The following is a 23,973-nucleotide window of genomic DNA, read 5'->3' on the forward strand; positions in this document are numbered from 1 at the left end:
ATTAAAATGCTTAGGTGCCATCATGATGATGAGGTGACATGTTCATGCTAGCAAATTATATTTTGTAAATGAATTTTCATGCAAAAACCAGAATAATTACAAATAATTTTTTTTAAGGTTATTAATATTCTTCATCATGTTGCTCTAAAAAAATATTCTTTATTATTTCGTCTACTTTCAAATTAAAACTGGAAATGAACTCGAAAAATATCCCTTCTCTCTTTTCGTTCTCTATCTTAGTCCTCTTAATTCTCACTCCTCCCTAACACAAACAAACTTGCATTCCCTCTCCTCACAAAAATCCCACACACTCCTTTATGAGCCTCTTCTTGATCAAGCAAAATTAATTAATCATCAGCTCTCTAAGAACAAACGAGCAGCGTAATTTTTTTAGGGGAAACAAGCATCATAATTTTGAAAAAGCATAGCTCCTTGATCAACCTTCATTCTTTTCATCTTCTTCGTAAAAGAAAACTAAAATTCCCAAAAAAAAAAAACATTTAAGATCTAAAGAACACATAAATCACAACAAATTAGAGTTTATGAGTTTCTGGATTTAAACCAAGAAACTAAACAACTATAGAAGAAACATTAAAACCATAAATTGAAACGGAGGATTTTAAGGAAGATGAGAATGATCAAGAAGAACTTCTTTTTATGGTTTTGGATATTGGTGGTGGTTTGACATGATGGGTTGGTTTCAAAATTTGAGCTTGAAGTTGTTTACTTCAAAATTTGAAGCTTCAATATTGAATGTAAGGTCGTGGGAGGAAAAGGGAAGCAAGACTTTTTTCTTTTCTTTTTACTTGGGGTGAAACAATGAAAGAAGGGGGGAGTCTGGGTAAAGTTGTTGTCTTGTGACTATTATACATCAAATAGTGGGATCTCTTCCCAGACCATGTGCATGCGAGAGTTTTAGTGCATCATACCGTCCTTTTTTAAGGTGAAATAGTGAAAAGAGTGAAGAAATGTGAAGCGGTGATAATTTTGCAAGTCAAATTTTGGGTTCAAAGGATGAATAGAGGCACAAAGATGGATTGTACCAACGATCAATGCAACAGCACCACAACTCTTATATCTGCACAACGATATGCGTTGCCAAGAATGATAGTCAAGGACAGTAGAGATTCTATATTGAAATTGTGAAGGGCTTAGAAACCCTCAAAACAATTAGATCCTTTAAAAAGTCTATTTGTCTCAAAACCTCTTTTCTTGCTATCTCTAATACCCATCTCTTAAGCTAGTCATCTAATCATTTCCATTTAACCTCAAACTTCTCATCAAAACTTTTCTGCAAAGATCGTAAAACCCAAAATGTTTGAGCAAATTTGGTTGGAGAAGACGATTGCACTGGAATTGTCATGAATACTTTGCAAAATCCAAAGACTCCTTGTTGCATTAAAAAAATCAATTAGATTTTGTAATTTCTCAATTGAGCAAACCCTAGTTTTTGTTTACGCTAGGAGTTAAGGTGGCTATTCATCTCCAATAGTCCAACTAAACCCTATTGGTTATCTTTTTCCCCTTCTCAAGTGCTCTCGAAATTTCAAAATACCCTTGATTTTTTGGATTTTATAAATTGAAATGAGGTTTTTGCATATTTTCAAAGGGCAAAAATATTAGACGTTGTTGTTTTAACCACAATTCAACTGTGATTATTATTATTTTTTTCAATTTAAAACTTTTAATTTACGATCGTGAAAGAGTGTCGAAACATTCGTTAACAAGACACTTTATTTTGATTCTAAGAGAGTTGAATTCGCATAGCTTAGGTGAATCATCAACAGGAGCTTCAGAACCAATTTAAGAAACATCACCATCTTCAGAAGCAGAAGCAGAAGCGTTGATTATAGTCTTCAGTTCATAATTTCATATTCTGATAATGTACGATGTAAATCTTATAAATGGAAACGATTTCGGATTTCTTCATCTCCGGCGAATTCGTCCAAACACACCATACACCCCACCGCTAGCGAAACCCGGATGAAATTATGGATGGCAATTGCCGAAAGAATGAGACAGTGAGAGTGGGATTCCGGCACGGAGCGGCGGAGAAATCGGTGTCGAGGATGGAGGAGGGGTTTTAGTCCTTAAAAAATGCAACTAAAGATCATGAAGTGCAGTGGAAAAAGGGTGGAAAAGTACATAACCAGAGAAGAGGTTGGAAATTAATTTTAATTTAGGGATATTTTAGACATTTTGGGGTGTAACCTGTTATTAGAAAAATTCTTTATATTTTACCCTTTCTTCTAGAGTGCCACTCATTCGCTCGCTCGCTCGCTCGCTCACTCACTCACCGGAGAGAAAGAGAAAGGATTCACCCACGGCGGCGCAATGGAAGCGTCTTCGTCATCATCATCAGCGATAGCACAACAAACATGGGAATTAGAGAACAACATAATCCCAATGGAAACTCCTTCAGACGATTCAATCTTCCACTACGACGAAGCAGGACAAGCCGAATTCCAACGCGATAAGCCATGGGCGAACGATCCTCACTACTTCAAGCGTGTCAAGATCTCTGCACTCGCTCTTCTCAAGATGGTTGTTCACGCGCGTTCTGGTGGAACAATCGAAGTTATGGGTCTTATGCAAGGTAAAACTGATGCTGATTCCATCATCGTTATGGATGCTTTTGCGCTACCTGTTGAAGGTACTGAAACTCGTGTCAATGCTCAAGCTGATGCTTATGAATACATGGTTGATTATTCTCAGACCAACAAACAGGTTCGTCTTTGTCTTTTCAATTTCTTACTTTGTTTAAAGCCCTAACCCTAATTAGAGTATATTTTGCCCCAATTAGCTGCCGTAATTATAATCCCGTAAACCCTAATCCTAATCACGGTTGATTTTTCCCTTAAACCCTAACCCTAATTACAATTTTGATTTTTCCCTTAAACCCTAAAAAGTTTTAAACAACAGGCGATCGTAGCTGTGTGAATTATTCAGAACATTGCCCAAATCTTATTGAACTTATTTATACTATCATAATGTGTAATAACGTAATTTCTCATTGTTAATGTAAATACTTTCATTATGTTGTAACGTTTTTAGAAGAGACAAAGCATAAAAAAGCCAAATGATACAATATATTTGATCCCTACCGTGTGCAGTGTGCACGGTGTATTGTCGTGTCGGTTTCCGTGATTTTTGTTCACTCTGTTAAAACAGAGAAAAACGGTATCATCCACCACCTATACCTTTATGTTGCAGCCGTTTTTGCGGTGACACATTTTAAAACCTTGCTTGACCCTAATTACAATTTTGATTTTTTCCGTAAACCCTATCCCTGATTACAATTGTGATTTTTCCTTATCAGTTGATATTTTGCACTAATTAAAATCCCTAACCCTAATTACAATATTGATTTTTCCCTTAAACCAACACTGATTACAAATGTGATTTTGTCCTTTAACCCTAACCCTAATTATAACTGTGATTTTGACCTAATTAGTTGATATTTGAGTGTGTAGGCTGGGAGGTTGGAGAATGTCGTGGGATGGTATCATTCACATCCTGGTTATGGTTGCTGGCTTTCTGGGATTGATGTTTCAACACAGATGTTGAATCAGCAATTTCAGGAGCCGTTTTTGGCGGTTGTGATTGATCCGACAAGAACTGTTTCTGCTGGGAAAGTGGAGATTGGGGCCTTCAGGACTTACCCTGAAGGTTATAAGCCTGCTGATGATCCTATTTCTGAGTATCAAACTATTCCTCTTAATAAGATTGAAGATTTTGGTGTCCATTGTAAACAGGTTTCTATTCTTTCCTTGCTCCCCATTTCAAACCCTACAAACTCTTGTTTTTTGTATTTTTCTCTCAACTACATTTGTGCGTTTTTTTTCAGTATTATTCCTTGGATATCACTTACTTTAAGTCTTCTCTTGATTCACACCTTTTGGATCTTCTGTGGAACAAATATTGGGTGAATACACTTTCATCTTCTCCTTTATTGGGCAATGGAGACTATGTAGCTGGACAAATCTCGGATTTAGGTACTCTTCAGTGCCATTATTTTTTATGCGATAATTTGTTTTGGTTTTATATTATTCTTATTGAATGTCCTGTCAATGTTATATTTTGTAATTATGAATATCTCAATTGGGAAATTTTCTTTGTTGCAGCCGAAAAGCTAGAACAAGCAGAGAATCAATTGGCACACTCGCGTTTCGGGCCACTGGTAGCACCTACACCTAGAAAGAAAGAAGTGAGTGATTGTTTTTTTATATGTCTTCTGCAATGTACTCTGTCTAATTATTGGAATTTCTTTATTGAGAGTTTCAGATGGATTATTCAAGTTTTTCACTTGTTCATTTGAAGTCTAGGACGACTATAATTTTTTATGATTGAAACTGTTCTTGTTGTTTTGTTACCGTAGAATCCATTCATGCTCTAGGGATATATTTAGATATACATATCTAGTCATTGGAGCATTAAGCCTGTTTATAATATTCAGCCATGAGTGTACCACAGTATACTTTTTGTTCATAAATGTTTGGACTCCAACTGTGGGCTCATATTTCCTAGCTCACGGCGTGGAAATTTATGTTAAGAAAACAATAGTGGGAAGAGGGTAAGTGCTGATGTGGCAGGGAGTGAGGGAAGGGGTGCTATTTGTGTAAAAAGTGTTAAGTTTTGTTGGGATGAAATAGAGGGAGAGGGAGAGGGAGAGGTATCTTTTGGAGAATCTTTTGGCGTTAGTTATATGGACAGAGAATAGTGTTCTCTGTAGGAACTTGGCTCTTGGGACATTAGGATATTCTTTCTTTTGCAGTTATCTTTTACTTTTGGAAATAGTACACTCTTTGTTTTTCCATTATTTATCTGTTTATCTTCCATTTAGTGTTTCTGTAATCTGGGTTTGCATTTGCATATTTATCAGTATTCTATTTTTCTGCCAACATTTTTATGCTTCGAGAGTGTGAAAGAGAAGGATGTATTCTGCACCAATATTTTCTAACATCAACATAATAGGTTTTTTTCTCCTATGTCTCCTTTTTAACTTCTTTATTTTGGTTGCATTGGCTTTTCTAACATCAAAATATTTTGGTTGTATTCATGTAAATGTTGTTTGACTTTTTTTTATTGGGGAATGGGTTTAAAAGTGATATGCATGTGTACTAGTTGCTAGATTCATGAGTGCTCCGACTGGATGTTGAACATTTGCCAGCTCAGCCAATAAATAGCATGCATCCAAACCCTAAAAAATCATATTCTATCCATTGTAACGTGATTTTAGGAAAAATCTAGATATTTGATTACTTTGACCCAAAGCATTTTTCCCTCCAAACATGCTTTTGCATGAAGTTGTAAAATTTACAATATAATTTTTGAGTACATGTAAAGATAAATTACTTCTTTTCAAACTGAACTTTAATGTAATAAATACTACAAAGCCCATGTTTGGCAAGTGCTCATCCAATGACAAAAAAGTTGTTTGCTGATGTCTTCCATGTTGTGTTTTTGTTTAGAGAGGAACATTCTTTATTTTGTTGTTAATGTCCCATCCATTGGTTCCTATTATAAAAGGACAGTTACAATTATAAAAGGACAGTTACAATTTGAATCAGTTATAAATTTCACCTTTAAATTCTAATATCTTAAAAAAACAGTCATTGGAAATATTGCCTAAATTGTACTTTACTTTCTTCATGGCATCTTAGATTTACTTGGTCAATTCACTATTCTATTACAGAAACCCTCTACTTGTTTATTGTACCTGATTAGTTTTCTCTGAATTTCTGCTGGTTTAATTTGCAATGTTGCTTTCCTCATGTCATCTTAGATTTACTTGATCAATTTACTGCTCTTTTACGAAAACCCTCTACTAGTGTGCTATGCATACTCATCATTCATCCCTCACCATCACACATTCTCTCATATTATTTTTCTTTTGTACAAGTTTCATCAAAGAAACAGCCTGTTTGTGTGCACTGGCCATACAGTGCTGTATCAGAATATTTTGATGTTTGATTAGTTTATGCTCACTGTGCTGTATTGCCTCGTCATTCTTCATTTTCCATTACGAACAGATATAGATAAATGTTTTTTAGTTCGGAGCAATCTTCGGCCCATGGCATAGAAGTTAGAACCAATCTTGACCATGCAAATACACGATAAACTGTTATCCATTTGATGTTATCTATCACTATTAACTGTTAATTTTTCGTTCTGACATATCAAATTCTCAAATGATTTGCAGGAAGAATCTCCACTTGCTAAGATCACTCGTGATAGTGCAAAAATAACTGTTGAACAAGTGCATGGTTTAATGTCACAGGTAATTGCCAACACCATCCTCCTACCAAAAAGAGAAAAAATATGTGAAAATATTTCTAGATGGCTAAAATATTACGGTGAATTTTGTTGGATGCAGGTAATCAAGGACATCCTGTTCAACTCTGTTCATCAAGCTAACAAGTCTCGTACAGAAACATCTGACCCTGAACCAATGATTGAAAGTTGATTTTGGTTTCTTTTTTACTAGACATGCAATTGCAGTTTTTGTGTTGCCGTCTTCATCAACGGCCAACAGGTTTACTTTCAGCGGATAGACTGTTAATCTAGTTTTGCGTTTTGTTTAATGCTTTGTATATCCTCGTTGGCGTTGCATCTTACTAAACATTCTTCCAGACTTCAATTATCAACCAGGCAATTGGATTCAAGTTCTCATAGAATTGATTATAAATTGCACACAGTGTAGTTATAAATTTTGTGGTTCACATCTAACAAATTTGATTGTGCTTTATCATTTTGCTATTTCAAATTTTATAAATTGTTTTAAATTTGAAGGATTTGATAGAAACATGAGGCTATTGTTTAAAAAGAATAAAAATATAGTTATTTTTCTTATAGGAGATGATTTATTTATTTTTGTTTGTAGTCTTGAACATTGTTGACAACCGTTCAATTTGTAAAATTGAGGACTTAAATTCAAAAACTAAAATATGAGCAACTAAATTTTCAAGAAATACGAAAATGATATATCAACTACATTTTTAAAAAGAAGTGCAATCAAAACCAAAACCAAAGGTGGGATTTTGGGTAACTTCAAAAAATGAATTGGGAGGAATTTTGGGAACTAAAATATTTCTTTAAATGTTTTTTCTCCTATTATAGTACTACCCACAAAGCAAAGAGAACTCACAAATAAGGTGGGATTCCTGTGCTGTTTCCACACCCCTACGAAAGAGAGGTTTGGTGAAATAGACATACATGTGAAGGTGTAGAACTGGATAGAAAATCCCTATGAAGCTTCTGTGTTTCTTGAGATCAACTTTGGACTTTTCTTGCGTAACTTTGGTGGAGGGCAAAGAAGACCTCCTTCGGTAGGGGCCGAGAGCCTTCAGTGAGATCCTACTCTAGATGAGCTAGAATTCTTCCAGTGTCATGGCGCAAGTCAAGGAACGATCTCAGTGCACAATTTTTGTGGTGAAGGCATCCCAAAAAGTAATGGAGGTGTTTCATGGAGCCGTCCGCTGCACAAGCAGAACAGATATTAACAGATAGATTCACCTGTCGAGCAAGTAGGGAAAAGAAAGGGAGGATGGTCGTCCAACTTGTATGAGATTTTTTTTAGACCAAGAGGTCAAATTTAGGGAACTCGTAAATTATGGATGATGGTGATTTTTATTTTTACAGGTGCTGGGGATGATTTTAGCGATATTTAAAAAATTATTAATTTTTTTTCTCTTATACTCCCAAAACTAACAAATAATTATTATTGATAAGCTTTATGTGACGAATTCTGAAATAAGATTGTCATTATTAGAGGAACTGAAATCCACCTAAAAATAAAGTTCCTGGTACTCGCAAACTAACAACAAGAAATGAACATTTCACAAAGCATACAAGGGAAGTAGAATCATGACCAGAGTGATGAAATTGGATGCATATACTATGTTACTATGTAAGAATAGATGGTTTATACAAAAAAAACAAAAAGGATTGCTCTGAAATTAGTAAGGTAGGTTCTAGAATAGTTCAACGTTGTGCCTGCACATGAATGTACAAGAAAACTAAAATTTTGCAAGTCATTTTCACATGTACGGTAATTCAGACCTATAATCAATTAGATACCCAATACAAGAGGCCTCTATGAAAACGTACTCTTCATCTTTTATCCCCACCACCATCAAGAGCAAAAGTCCAAGTGAAATAGAACTTCCAAAGTTATCTACTTTATAATTTTAGTTGTATTTTTTTCTATCGAGAATCATAATTTTAGTCGTATTTCAACCTCTGCTGATCTTTTAGTTGTATTTCAACCTCTGGTGATCTTTTATGAATTGCCAAAGAAAGTATGCTTCTAATAATGAATTTTTATAGATAATTGGGTCTCTTAAGCATAGTGTGACACGGTTTATAGATAATTGAGTCTCTTAAGCATGTGGTCATAAGTTAAATTTTAACACATGTGTATCAAAAAACACATGTTGGAAGAGACCAATCTCTTAAATGGATTTTTGTCCTTCAAATGTTTAGTTTATAGATAATTGAGTCTCTTAAGCATGTGATCATAAGTTGATTTTTAACACATACGATCAAAACACACATGTTGAGAGACCAATCTCTTAAATGAATTTTTATACTTCAAAGAATTAATCTCTGATTTCCGCCCGAAGAATACCTTTGACAAAAAAAAGTAGTAGGTTAGTATGCGTAGAATTATGTACTAAAATTATAAATGCACATTTTTATCTCAACATTTTTTTATGCATATATTAATAATTGATTTAAATATATTTTTTGATAAATAATGCTTTGGTTGTGTCTGCCAAAGAATGTTTTGATCCCACTCTTTCTATCTCTTTCACTGTCACACCAACATGCAATTGATAAGATTCTCATGGGATAGCATATATCAAAAAGCGACGTCTTCATTCACAAGCAAATGGTCCTTTGAATTCTCTTTTTTGTATGCAACTCTCACATGGCACTTAAACCACACACATAGGCACACAAGAGACTCCTCTCAATTTTTGGTTGGGCATGGAAATGAAAGGCTAGCCACTTCAAGGGGCAACTTAATTTCAGAATACAACAACAAACAGATTACTATATTTTTTTTTCTTACTTTGCCAAAATTATATTTGTCTAAGCTAATTTGTCTTGTGACCACTATCTCACTCACAAACTTCATCATCTAAATTGTCTTTTGGGTTTTAAGAGACATGTCCTAGTCCTACCACTATTTTCTCGTGATAAATCTAACTTGAACCATCCAAGTATCCAACTTCGTGTTGTTAAAACCAACCACAAAAACGTTTTCTATTTTGTGAAAGGTAAAGAATAATTTTAAGGGAAAATATATAATATTTCTGTATTAGTTTATTTAACAAGAGTCTAAGGACTCTCTTTATCATTTTTCATTTTTTTTTTAATTTTTTAAAGAAGGTGATCAATCCTTATACTTTGAAACAAATACTTCCTCTACTACACAATGCGCGACTCATTTGAAAAGTTCAAAGGTATTAAAAATGAACAAATAAAAGATAGAATTAATAATATTTTTATGAAATTACTTTTTCAAGTATTTGTATATTCACCATTACCTTAAGAGCAAAGTAAAATATATTGACTTGAAAGTGATGCCAATGATATACATTAGAAGATATAATAGAAAAGGACAAATATAAACTATCAAGTATAGAAATATTGTAATGGTGCGACGTATTCAATTTCTTTAAAAATTTAAAATTTGTTGTTTTTAACACAAAATATAGAAGATAGAATCAAATACATTAACAAGTGTCGTAAGAACGTATATCAACAAGATTCTTAAAGAGAAAAAAAACTTAATATTATATTGAAATTGAAAATATCGTTTATTTCAGGACAATTATTTTAAAAAATAAGTCATTCATTCTAAGGAGGATGAATTCATTCAGTAGTGTGCAAAAAAATTTAAAATTTGTTATTTTTAACACAAAATATAGAAGATAGAATCAAATACATTAACAAATGTCGTAAGAACGCATATAACAAGATTCTTAAAGAGAAAAAAAAACTTAATATTATACTTTTTTTGAGGGAACTTAATATTATACTGAAATTGAACATATCGTTTATTTCAGAACAATTATTTTAAAAAATAAGTCATTCATTCTAAGGAGGATGAATTCATTCAGTAGTGTGCAAATATTTAAACAATTCTTCAAAACGTAGGTCTTCCATGCTTGAAAACAGCGATATTTTTCTCATATAGTGCAAGCAATTACATGCACAGTAAACCTAATTTATTTAAACAAACATGAGGCAAAAATGCAGATAAAGAAAAAAAATACGGTGGGATCTGTTATTTAGAGAAACTCTTGGGTGGACACAAAGATTTGGACCATTTATTTGGTCACACACACATAAAAAGGAAAAAGTAGAAAAAATAACAATTAAATAATCATTAATTTTCAAATGATCTTAGCATGTTCACTTTTTTGTGTGTGTGACCAAATAGATGGTCCAAATCTTTGTGTCCACCCAAGAATTAGGTGACATTTACCATGGGAAGGGCTAATCCCTTCCCACCATGGGAAAGTTCCTTTTCAATGTACACTTGGCGGTCTAACAAGTTGGAAGAACTTATTGTTGGTCACTTCCCTTGAACAAACAAAAAATAATACAATATTATATTAAACTTGGTTGCATTAAAAAAAAAAAGAATAGTTTTTTTAATAAAAAATAAAAGACTTAATAAAAAATAAAAGAATAGTTGCATTAAAAAAAAATTGTTACGTTATGCTTTTTTTGTTTTGTAGATGTTACGTTATGTTTTTTTAAAAGATTTACATTCAATTTTTTTTTTTGGTACATTACATTCAATTTTTTTATAGATAAGTTTTATTTTTTGTTACACAGATAGAAGAGTTACGTCCAGATTTTTTTTATGTTTAACTTTAATAAGTTTAAAAAACTGAAATAAAATAATATTAAAATAAGATTTTAGAAAATAAAAGTTATTTAAACAATAATAACTAAAAGACATATTAAATTCCTTAAAAAAAGACATATTAAATTAATAAAATTTATTATAAATTAAAAAAAGTTCTTTTATATCATTTTATAATAATTAATAATTATACTAAAATAAAATGAAAATAAATACTGAAATCTAAAATAAAATATATACTAAATAATATATAAAAAGATATATTGAATTAATAAAGGCCCAAAGTTGTGTAGAAAACTCAATAAATAAAATAACATTTCCCCTATACTACGTGGGGTCCGAATTTTTGGTAATTGTCAAAAAACAAAAAGTTAAGAAAAGGTTGAAGGTAAACAATCTCAACCATTCAATTCTTTTAATAATATATCAATGGTCAAAATATGTCTTTTCCATGGTGGGAAAGGATTAGACCTTCCCATGGTAAATGCCATTCATTATTTATTCTAGTTTGAGGGATGAATACGACAGTACTAATAGATAGCATAGCACCGTAACAGTATCAAAAGGGTAAGAGTGGGGGTAAAGAAGAAAAGAGAGCTTTTTGACTTTTTAAATATGGTTGGTTCAGAGAAGTACCAACCTTTCCAAAGTGGATGGTAATTAGAAGAGTGAATCATCATAAATTTATTGGTTTTTGAAATTGTAGATTAGACAATTTTTTTCCTCTAAATTTATGAAATAAAAAAACTAATCTCTAAAATTAAAGACCATTTAATCAATTTAACTCCTTCATAAATCAATTTCAGTCTCCGTAAGCTTAACTCAGTTGGTAAGGACAATGCATAATATATGTAAGGTCTGAGTTCGAACCCCGGACACCAGGAAAAAAAATCAATTTCAAATGTATTTTTGGTATATATCCAAATTGTGATTCATTCTAAATTCAAAAATTATCACAAAAGTGAAAGAGGAGTGATATTTGTACAACTAAAACTAGACAACTTTGATGACAACCAATTTTCTATATATGCCCTTGCCACTTGAGGTTGGAATGTCTATATAGTCCTCTATGTTATGTTCTATTTATGTGTTTCACAATCACACAAACAAACTATGTGGTGATTTTCTTAGATATGTCAAATGCTTGAAGAGAAAAAAACACAACCCTAAATTGTATCCTTGCCTTTGAGAGTGAAAGGTGGGGCACTTCCACTTCCACTATTCAGATCGGATACATTCCTCCTCACCCGGACAGCAATGATTTTTTGCAAACCCAATCCATACTATATGCCTTGTATAAGGCTGTTTATGAAGAATCTTTGCTCCACTTGGAGGTCAATCGCTAGACAATAAATTAATTGATTAATTTTTGTTTAGTGTGCCTAAAATATGGGAGAATTAGTATAACCCCAATCAACTTTTTGGCAGCAATAATAATTATTCTAATGGAATCTCTTATCTTAGCCTTTCTTTCCAGTTTCTTTTTTTCTATTCAACTTTATACTCATGGTGTGTCTATTAGTCCATTGCCTATTTGTTTTGGTAGGTCAAAAAGATAGGGCATGAAGGAACTTAATTTGTGGAGGGTAATGTTAGGATGCAATAACTAAGGATCACTTCATAGAATATAAACAATATTAGGGGTAAATGTGACATTGTTATTGTTAGTGTACACGTATTGAAAATATTGATATATGCCATTTTCGTTAAATGTTAACCATTGCTTGTTTGAGAACTCATTCTATTTTCAAAGGAGACCAAATCTTTTTCTTTTGAAGCATAAATGCTTATTTATCTTCCCATGAGTCATGGAAGATACACATTGAAATTAGCTAAAGGGAAATGATAGCTTCCCAGTGACTATTATTTTTAACCATGCAACTATTTTAATTTGGGTCAACACATATCCAACGTGAAACAAAAAAAATTGGTGAATATCTTGTTAAAAGCTCTTCATTCCCACTACAATTAACTCAATGCTTCAAACATGCTTGTAGTACTAACATATAGTTCCACACAGTGTGGGGATGCTTGAGCTAAAGCAAAACAACACTCTATTTCTAGTTCAAATCTAAAGTTTAAAAAAAAAAAAATTAGAATTTAGCTTTGAATATAGTTCTTGGATTTCTTTTGTACATTTGTACCCCATAACTTTTACCAAATTCTTGGATAGACAAATGCTCGTTGTTAGTAAATTGTTAGCGAAGATGAAAAAATATTAGTTTCCGGTGATCAAACTAAAAACCTCTTCTTCTTTTTTTTTTCTTCGATAATTAGACATTTTATTTATTTATTTTTTTAGTAAGATAATTAGACGTTTATTGATAAGGACTAATTGAAAGACTAGTCAAAGATTAAAATAAATACAAGCTATCTATAATCTACGATCACACTTTAAAACATCTCGTACTACAACTCTTCCTACCAGAGAACACAATGACAAACTCCAAGATTTAAAAACGCCCAAATTTAGCTGACTTTAAAAAGAAATATTAGCCTCAAATGAGATAAAATCAATCAAACCATACAATTTAGGGTTAATTGACACCATCCCCTTTGATACAAATATATAACAGCGTGTCTTACTAAAAGATACATTTGCTTGCATTGGCCATTGACCATCTTCTAGGAATGACACCAAAACTGTTTAGCTAGGACAAGTTAAGCTAAACAATATTAGATTTTTTTATTTTAGATTTTACTTATACTTTTATTTTAGATTTTTTTACCTATCATCAACTTGTTTTCCTCTTATATTCTTTCCTTAGTTTGCCGTATGCATCTTTATCATCTTTAACGTGTGTATACATACATGTATTCACGTTCTTCCAATTTAAAGTTGTAGCATGAAATGTCACCGTCGAATTGATGCCTATACTCTAGGGCCATTATAATGAAGGAAGCAAATGGATGATAACGGACCATTTTACTTGTGTTTTTTATGTGGAAATTGAACAGAAGAAGAAAAGTATAATGGAACAACGATTGTTATTTGCTTCAATAGCACAACAAGAATCAAAGTCGAGGAAAATATAATGCAGCTTGGATCGATTGTATGGCAAAGGCAATTCGAATATTCATAATCATCAAATTTATATACATTATTAATTTCTATTAACCATCCGTGCATGTATGAAGCTCAAACATAGCAAACAAATAATGCATAGGGAAAGAAAGAGGAATCACAAACAAGCTGTTATATTCCACTTTTATGCCCCAAAACTTGTTACATTGAAAGAGTATTTTTGTACTTTGTATATGTATCTCCAGCGCAAAATGTATGTACCAATTGGGAATATTAGGACCCGTGTCTTGATATATTGCTTCTTTTTCATTACATACTCCCTTAATTCATTCCAAAATTGAATATGCTACTTTAGCGCATTGCACAAGAATTAAGAAATATACTTAGTTTTGCAATGAGAATGAGAAATCATGATTAATTGAGAAAAATAAATTAAAAGATCGGAAAGAGAGAATAACAAATTGTCAATCCTATAATAGAAAAAGAAAAAAAAACGTTAATATTTCGTTGATATTTTAAAACGAAATATAAAACGAGACAAATTTTTTTGGGCTAGAAAACATATACGATGGGACAGTGAGTATCAATTAAAATCTAGCCGAGATGAAATTTCATTGTCTTTTGTGTTTGCTGTATAATATTAATTTCTTTGTTCACCCAAATAAAACGTTGATATCTTTGGTAATAAATATAATTAGTTGAGATCATGCATAATGTTTAGTTCAATTTTTATGTGGTTAGTAATTTACTTCGATATTAAGTTAGACAGTTTTTTATAAACGAAAAATATATTAAAATAAAGGAAAAATGACAAAATTCATAAAAAGAACAGTTTTTTCTACATTGACATTTTATATCCTACACTACATTGAGACTTTTTCTTCTTCGTACGAGAACTCACACACATATACGCAAACTCATTTTATGTACACTTTTAAATATTGTTTTTTTATGATGTTATTACAAGATCTCAATTTACGTGAGTTCACATACTTTTTTTTGAATTTATTATAATTTTGGATACGGGCTATGTCATACTATGTGAGTTCCTATACTACATACATATATAGTTCATGTAAACAATTCACACATCATTCTTATACCAGTTCACGTGCTCAGTGCACATCAGTTTTTGTACCACCTACACACTTCACGTACATAATGCAAATTCAGGCATGCGAACTCAGTATAACATAGGTGCACGTGAATTTGATTCACGGATACCCCTACCATATCGAAAAATTAGAATGCAAAAAAATTGTGAAAAAAATGGGCATGGAAAAATGAGTTTAATTCAAAAATGAGAGGAAGACAAAGAAAGAGAAAGAGGATGAATATGAAGATCAATTAGAAAAAGGTGATGATTAAAATTTTGAAAAAGAACAAAGAATATATTCATTTAACTGAAGTTAACTAGAATAAATCTATCTCTAATCTTTTTGACTTTGCGTTAATTAACTATAGTTATCTAAACATTGCACAAAAAAGACATGTTATAATGTGACTATACTTTCACTCTATACACTAATTAAGTGATTTAATCATATTAGCTAGAATCTTAACAATGAATGGGCAAAAGATAGTAAGATAAGTATAAAAATGAAAATTTGGTACGTAAGAAATGTGGTTGGAAAGGAAAGTAAAAAAGAAGTGGATGGGTGAAACTAGAAAAGAGAAATTTAAGTTGTACAAGTAGGAAACAAAAGGGGTAAGGAAGAAAGAAGACGCATTAGAAGAGAATAGTAACCTAACCTAACCATGATGATCATCATAATCTCATCTCATAACCCATAGAAATGAAATCATTCGTGCGTGGCATGTGAAAGAACAAATGACACAAAAAAGTGTTGCTTCTTCTGTCTATGTGGAACCCCACCACCTTCAAAACAAAAACGCATAAACCATACACCTCATCGATTCTCACCTACAAAAATTTGGTACATTACCTGGACCGGTTATTACTTATTGGGGTTTGCTATGATACACCCACTTGTTTTTATTAAGGTGTGTTTTAGCAAAGATATAACTAAAAAATTGTTAAATACACCTTAAGGTGAATGTTGCTAAAACACACATTCTAAAAAATAAGTGGGTGTATGTTAGCAACTCCTATAGGCATTTGCTAGGATACACCCACTTATTTTTTAGAAGGTGTGTTTTAGCAAGTTATAACTAAAAAGTAGTTAAATACACCTTAAGGTGTAGCTTGCTAAAACACTCCCACATAAAAACTAGTGGGAGTGTTCTAGCAAATCCCTTACTTATTAGTACAACTTTATTTATTATCATACATGACATGGATACACATGCATACATTGTATTGCATTGCATACATGTAACATTGGTAGGTAGTATATATATATAGCACCCTATGACTCAAACCAACCGCTGCATCACCCTTTCTTCACTTCATTTTTTTTTTTCGCATTAAAACACAAACATAAACTCCCTGCATTTATATTGTTCCATGACTCTGCATCACTCAGTACTTCATTAATAATATATTTCTATTAAGACTCTGTGTGTTTGGTAATTTGAACACTGTCCAACATGGGAGGTATCAGCCTTGAGGAGATAAAAAACGAGAACGTTGATCTGGTATATACATAATTACATCTTTTTACTCTTTCTTCTTCTTCTTCTGTGTTTACATTTTCTGCATGGTTTGAATATGATTGATTATTCATTTCATTGAGCAACAAAATTGAGACAGTAACTCACAGCACTAATTAATATAGTTATATTCATTCCATTTGAATGATGAACATGCTAATATTTCAATTTAATTTTTTTAATACCCAAAAAGGAGTGTACCTAAATTTTACATTAACAAAAACTTGATTAGCTAATTATTTTTTCACATAATAATTCACAGCACTTTGTGATATAGGAAGGGCGTGGCGTGTTCTTGTGTTTTGGCGCGTCAATAGAGAAATTCCTTTTAAGTTACTGCGCTAACTAACTTTTTGCATTCACCAATCCTCTTTAGGCACTTGTAATTCATTATGATGTGACCCTGTTTCTATATTTTGCTATTTATTTATTAAAAAAAGATGCAAAAAGTTCTTTTAAAACAAAATAATGCAAAAAGTAAAAATTATTGCTAATATTATTTTTTTACCATATAAACATTTTTTTTACAAGAATTTTGATCAAATAACATAACAATTCATTAAACAAGGATATAGAAGCAATATTTTAAAAATCAGATCAACCCAGTGCTTTCAATGAAAAATTAGCCAGTTCACCTATTAGTTTGGTCCAAATTATATTATATTAGAGCTAATAACTAGATTGAATCAATTGATTCAACCTAGCTAAAATATAATATTATAAAAAAATATAGATTTGATTTTCAAAACATTAGATGCTAGTTCTTTTGCAAGTCATTCTTTGAACTCTTTCTTTCATGTGCCTAAACCTAAGTTGTGTGTCATTAAACCATTTTTTGTTACGAGAAACTTGTGTTTTCGTAAAATTTGACACACTCACAAAAATTTTAAAAAATTTAAAAACTAGAAAAAAAATTAAATAATGTGCATTTTTTTATAATTATATTTTTCAAATAATTAAATGATTTGTATTTTATGTGTATATGTCCAAATCTTGTTATAAGTATTTTCCCTTTGTCCATTTTATTTCAAATAATTTCTGTGAAAATGTTTGATTCTGTAGCAAGTTACTAATAAGAAAGAAAACATTGAAACAACGTTGTTTTTCAGGAACGAATTCCAGTAGAGGAAGTGTTCGAGCAGCTGAAATGTTCAAGAGCAGGTTTAACATCAGACGAAGGAGCCAACAGGCTTCAAGTGTTTGGTCCAAACAAATTGGAAGAGAAAAGGGAAAGCAAGTTTTTGAAGTTCTTAGGATTTATGTGGAACCCTTTATCATGGGTTATGGAAGCTGCTGCTATTATGGCCATTGCTTTGGCTAATGGCGGTGGAAGACCTCCTGATTGGCAGGATTTTGTTGGTATCATTTCTCTTTTGGTTATTAACTCAACTATCAGTTTCATTGAAGAGAATAATGCTGGTAATGCTGCTGCTGCTCTCATGGCTGGTTTAGCCCCCAAAACAAGGGTATATAATTATAATCTTAAATCTATTACTATTTTAGTTTTTGAGTGGATAGACATTTTACTATTTTAGTCATTGAAATTATAAATATTGGTTAGTTTAGTATATATATCTGAATTTAAATAGTAATTTCGTCCGTTAAATTGAAAAATATCATCAATTTAGTCATTTTTTTTCAAATTTTGCACCACAATTTTGAAGGTTATATGCTTGTTTTGAGGCGGCAAAACACTATTTAAGTCAATATGTGTATGTTTTATTCGTTTTGATGGATGTTACAAAAGAAATATTTTGGTGAAGTGAAGGGACTTAATTGATTAGTATTTTTCAATTTAAGAGACTAAATTGATTGACTTTTACAATATAATGTCTATTTGCTGTTCAATTTTGTTTGCAATCATTGTTTGGAGAGTAAATACGCAAATTGGTCTTTGAAATTGTAAGACTGTATCAATCTAGTCTCTTACATGATCGATATTCCAAAATGATCCTTGAAATTGTTAGATTTTAATCAAATTTAGTATTTGCAGGGACTAGAATGACATTAAGTTGATAATATCAGTGATGAGTTTGAATCAAAGTGAATAGTGCTAGGGATGTATTTGATAATAGATTTAGACAGAAGGATGAACTTAATTAAAATTTTGCAATCCTAGGGGCCGTTTTGAAATATTGATAATATGGGAGACTAGTTTGATAGAACCCTACAATTTCAATGACCAACTTGAATATTTAGTCATTATTTAGAGTTCTATATCTTTATTTTTTTTTTTATTCTTATTAATTGATGATAATTTACATTTCTTGCTACAAAACATGTAGGTTCTAAGAGATGGTAGGTGGTCTGAAGAAGATGCTGCAATTTTGGTCCCAGGTGATATCATCAGCATTAAATTAGGAGATATCATTCCTGCTGATGCTCGTCTGCTTGAAGGTGATGCTTTGAGTGTTGATCAGTCTGCTTTAACCGGAGAATCTCTTCCGGCAACAAAGAATCCCTCAGATGAAGTGTTTTCTGGTTCAACTGTTAAGAAAGGTGAGATTGAAGCAGTTGTCATTGCTACTGGAGTGCACACATTTTTTGGTAAAGCTGCTCATTTGGTTGACAGCACCAATCAAGTTGGTCACTTTCAGAAAGTCCTAACAGCAATTGGTAATTTCTGCATTTGCTCAATTGCTGTTGGAATACTGATTGAGCTCGTTGTCATGTATCCGATACAACACCGCAAGTATAGAGACGGAATTGACAATCTTTTGGTTCTATTGATTGGAGGAATTCCAATTGCTATGCCAACTGTTTTGTCTGTTACCATGGCTATTGGTTCTCACAGACTTTCTCAACAAGGTGCTATTACAAAGAGAATGACAGCTATTGAGGAAATGGCAGGGATGGATGTCCTCTGCAGTGACAAAACCGGAACTCTGACTTTAAATAAGTTATCTGTTGATAAAAACTTGATTGAGGTTTTTGCTAAGGGTGTAGAGAAGGATTATGTTATCCTTCTTGCAGCAAGGGCTTCTAGGACTGAGAATCAGGATGCCATAGATGCTGCAATTGTTGGCATGCTTGCTGATCCAAAGGAGGTAAATAAATATGCCTAAATGCTACATCTTTCTGGTAACTTTTTTGTCAGTAGGAATCAAACTCAATACCTCGGGGTTTATTATAACACCCACACACTGCACATCGACAACTTGCGCTAGACCCCAGTGGTCTATCTTTCTGATACTGAATTTTAGGATGAAGATAAAAGAAATTCTAACTTGTAGTTTTACTTTGAATTACACAGGCACGAGCTGGTGTCAGGGAGGTTCATTTTTTCCCATTCAATCCTGTAGACAAGAGAACTGCTTTAACTTACATTGACTCTGACGGAAATTGGCATAGATCTAGCAAAGGTGCTCCTGAGCAGGTAAACTATTTGTTTTGTTAGCAGTGGCACCACCGTATGATTATGATTATGTTCATGACGATGACTAAATTGATATTTTTTTTCTGGTTTTAGATATTGAACCTCTGCAACTGCAAAGAGGATGTCAGGAAAAAAGCTCATTCAACAATTGACAAGTTCGCCGAGCGTGGACTCCGTTCTTTGGGTGTTGCTAGACAGGTCTAGAAATTTGATATTACTGTTAGAATTTCTTGTTTATTAGACTTATTCGAACACCCTTCTTTTGTTGATGCTATTGAATGGTTTGTTTATAACAGGAAATACCTGAGAAAGATAAAGATAGCCCTGGTGCACCATGGCAATTTGTTGGTCTGTTACCTCTATTTGATCCTCCTAGGCATGATAGTGCTGAAACCATCACAAGAGCTCTGAACCTTGGTGTGAATGTTAAGATGATTACTGGTAAGATTTGAGGTCTTGTAGCTCATATTTCATATCATAAATGAAATCATGCAGCTTAAACATTGTGGATTTTCTCATTCTCTAGGTGATCAGCTTGCCATTGCCAAGGAAACTGGCCGAAGGCTTGGAATGGGAACAAACATGTATCCATCTTCTTCATTGCTCGGTCAAAGCAAGGATGCTGCTGTTTCAGCTCTTCCAGTTGATGAGTTGATTGAGAAGGCTGATGGATTTGCTGGAGTTTTTCCTGGTAGGTCCTTCACAACAATGATGGTTATGACGATAGCATCATTAATTGCATTTTGCTTTCAATTATTTCAAACATGCTAATCACTTTTTTCTCTTTCTATGACATGGTAGAACACAAGTATGAAATCGTAAAGAAACTGCAAGAGAGGAAACATATATGTGGAATGACAGGTGATGGTGTCAACGACGCTCCTGCGTTAAAGAGAGCAGATATTGGAATTGCTGTTGCTGATGCTACAGATGCCGCTAGAGGTGCTTCTGATATTGTCCTTACTGAGCCTGGTCTGAGTGTCATTATTAGTGCAGTGCTCACAAGCAGAGCAATTTTCCAAAGGATGAAGAACTATACTGTTAGTTTCCAAACTTACTTGATTTAATTGCTTGATTTCATTTCCAAATCTTTAGCATTCTAACACAGAATATTGAATGTTGCAGATCTACGCTGTGTCAATTACCATTCGTATTGTGGTAAGTGCAAAAATAGGTTATTTCACAAGAAAAAGTTAACTTATTTTTGAAGGACAAGAAAATGTTAACTTCTTGTCCATACTTATATAAATGGTTCATACAATTCATGTGCTTTTATTCTTCATTTTTCCAGTTTGGTTTCATGTTCATTGCCTTGATCTGGAAGTTTGATTTTGCACCCTTCATGGTGTTGATTATCGCCATACTAAATGATGGTGAGATAATGTCTGATTGACCTTCATAGTTCATATTGTTTACTTCAAATGTTCTGTGAAAATTTAATATTTAATTTCCTTCACCCCTGTTACTAGGTACCATTATGACAATATCCAAGGATAGAGTGAAACCATCTCCACAACCAGACAGTTGGAAACTGAGAGAGATATTTGCTACTGGTGTTGTGCTAGGTAGCTACATGGCACTAATGACAGTGGTGTTTTTCTGGCTCATGAAGGATACCGATTTCTTCTCGGTAATAATTTACATTCTATAGTTCCCTCAATAGTATCTCCTAGTAGCAAAAAAAATTAAGAGTTATGAACACGACTTCTATTATTGCAGGACAAGTTTGGTGTGAGATCTATCCGAAAAAACCCTGATGAAATGATGGCAGCCCTCTACCTACAAGTCAGTATTATAAGTCAGGCACTAATTTTTGTCACCAGGTCCCGTAGCTGGTCCTTTGTTGAAAGACCTGGTCTTCTCCTATTGGGTGCTTTTATGATTGCTCAGCTGGTAAATTTGCTTCTATCTCTTACGATTTTACGATCGCGTGTCGATGATCATATGCATTTTTCCCTCATTCTTGATGATCATACACTTGTTCCTCATTTCTTCTCCACGACCACCGCTAAATAAAATGTACACTGCATCTCTAACTATAGTAACTAGACTAAGAGTTACACTTCTGTTGCCTTAGGAAGAAATAGTATAAATTAGAATCTAGGAGCTGCCTTATCAGATGGTAACACAATTTATTGATTAATTGTAATAATTTTTTCATGATTTACAGGTGGCAACTTTTATAGCAGTATATGCTAATTGGAGCTTTGCAAGAATTAAGGGAATGGGATGGGGTTGGGCTGGTGTAATCTGGATGTACAGTATAGTGACATATATCCCCCTTGATATACTCAAATTCGTAATCCGCTATGTTCTAAGTGGCAAAGCTTGGGATAATCTTCTGGAGAACAAGGTAATTTCTCCTTCTGTCTTACTACCTCCGTATCTTAATACAAGACCCTCTTGAGAACCTTTTTCAAATTTTCAACTGCATTAATTATTTTCTTTACAAATATATCCCTAATTATATTACATCTTTCTCTACAACCTGTAATAAATACTATGATGAAAACATAAACTAATTTTCTCTCCTGAAAAGTACACTTGTAAAACAATATCAATTGTCAATAAACTTAATACTACTGCCAACTTTCTTAATTTAGTCAACCGAGTCCTAGAAGCAGCATTATATTACTATTAGTTGCATTGTTGATCTTAATCCAGAGATTTCAAGATTCAAAATCTTTTTTATACTTTCTATCTACAGACTGCTTTCACAACAAAGAAAGACTATGGCAAAGAAGAGAGAGAAGCTCAGTGGGCAACTGCTCAGAGGACTCTTCATGGTCTTCAGTCACCTGACACAACCAACCTTTTCAATGACAAGAATAGCTACAGGGAGCTTTCTGAGATTGCTGAGCAAGCCAAGAGACGTGCTGAAGTTGCACGGTAAGTCATCGAGTCTGTGTCTGAAAGGATTCAAGAAGTGTTAGATATATTGATGATACTAGAATATATTATATATATCCTAGTGTCTAAGAGATTTTTTAAATTTGTTCACAGGCTTAGGGAGCTTCACACTCTAAAGGGTCATGTCGAATCAGTCGTGAAGCTTAAGGGACTTGATATCGACACTATGCAACAACATTATACTGTTTAAGAAGCTTGGACAACCTTCAAGAAGAACAGGGTTACGTATGTGCTTTTCCAAGAAGCAAAAACAACAAATGCAGTGGTGAAGACTTAAGTTAATCATGTGTTTTTAGATTAGGTTGAAGGGTCCTTTTGTGAAAAATTGAATGGTTACTCCTCAATGCCACTAGCTAGAGGAGATACTATTCTCTTAGGTACCAAATAACATGGTTGATAGGATTTACTTGCGTCTTATTTTTGGTAATGTTAGTGACTTTAATGTCACGTAAAAACTCTATTTTTTTTTTTAGCTGAACAAAAGTCAATATTTCGACCTTGACTACTAATGTCGTTCAATAATGAATGCATGCAATCTTTACGTTTCCTTTTCTGACTTCATGTCTAGCCTAAAAACAGTGAAAGGGTGAGAAGTGTGTTTAGTTACTGCAATCAGAGTTTTAAATAAAGGCATGCGACCACAATTTGGGCCGCACCTCGCAACACATGAGTTTTTATGTTTTCAAAATCACAATATCAAGGATTGTGATGTGGCTGCAGCTGTTATCGCGGTGGTTGTTTAAAACCCTTACTGCAACAAAGAAGGAAACAAGTGTTTGATAATTGTAAAAAAACTGTTTGATAATTTAATGAACAGAAAAACAAGACGAGTAGTTCAGTTAAGCATTGTGCTGTGCTGTCATGCATCTCACTTTTGTTTCTTGGTTTAGTCGTAACCAATGAGAGGAAAAATCAATCCTATGTTGAGCAGATACATTAACATTATCTGGTATATATTAGGAGCTATTATCTTCTTCTTTCTTTTTTTCTGAACAAAAACGAGATCAAACTATATTAAGCATCAAAACCAGCCAACCTGTCCGGTTACCGTTTCTACCTATGAATACAATATTAGTGTTTTCTTACCTATGAACACATTTGAGAGCAAGTACGAGCTAGCAAGCGTGAAGATTTTTGAGAAACAATTGATTTCACCAACACTTC

The 23,973-nt window shown here is 33.0% G+C and overlaps 2 protein-coding genes across 2 annotated transcripts; both read left to right on the plus strand.

Annotated features, from left to right (window-relative positions):
• Positions 1-2,263: 2,263 nt before the first annotated feature.
• On the plus strand, positions 2,264-6,748 carry LOC146942607 (COP9 signalosome complex subunit 5a-like). Its single transcript, XM_085756646.1, has 6 exons — positions 2,264-2,727; positions 3,474-3,755; positions 3,848-3,995; positions 4,125-4,207; positions 6,203-6,280; positions 6,377-6,748. Exons 1-6 carry the CDS (start codon positions 2,335-2,337, stop codon positions 6,464-6,466), a joined length of 1,074 nt encoding a protein of 357 aa, XP_085612772.1. The 5' UTR covers positions 2,264-2,334; the 3' UTR covers positions 6,467-6,748.
• A 9,549-nt stretch (positions 6,749-16,297) lies between these two features.
• On the plus strand, positions 16,298-23,356 carry LOC146942608 (plasma membrane ATPase 4-like). The gene is made up of 15 exons (XM_085756647.1): positions 16,298-16,508; positions 17,633-17,989; positions 18,809-19,570; positions 19,777-19,899; positions 19,993-20,097; positions 20,196-20,340; positions 20,426-20,590; positions 20,701-20,939; positions 21,025-21,057; positions 21,191-21,272; positions 21,369-21,529; positions 21,619-21,792; positions 22,070-22,252; positions 22,607-22,788; positions 22,903-23,356. Exons 1-15 carry the CDS (start codon positions 16,461-16,463, stop codon positions 22,997-22,999), a joined length of 2,856 nt encoding a protein of 951 aa, XP_085612773.1. The 5' UTR covers positions 16,298-16,460; the 3' UTR covers positions 23,000-23,356.
• The last annotated feature ends 617 nt before the right edge of the window (positions 23,357-23,973 follow it).

This window comes from Medicago sativa, chromosome 3, assembly GCF_051527215.1.
Source record: "Medicago sativa cultivar Bolivia chromosome 3, Bolivia_mono, whole genome shotgun sequence".
NCBI lineage: Eukaryota > Viridiplantae > Streptophyta > Magnoliopsida > Fabales > Fabaceae > Medicago > Medicago sativa.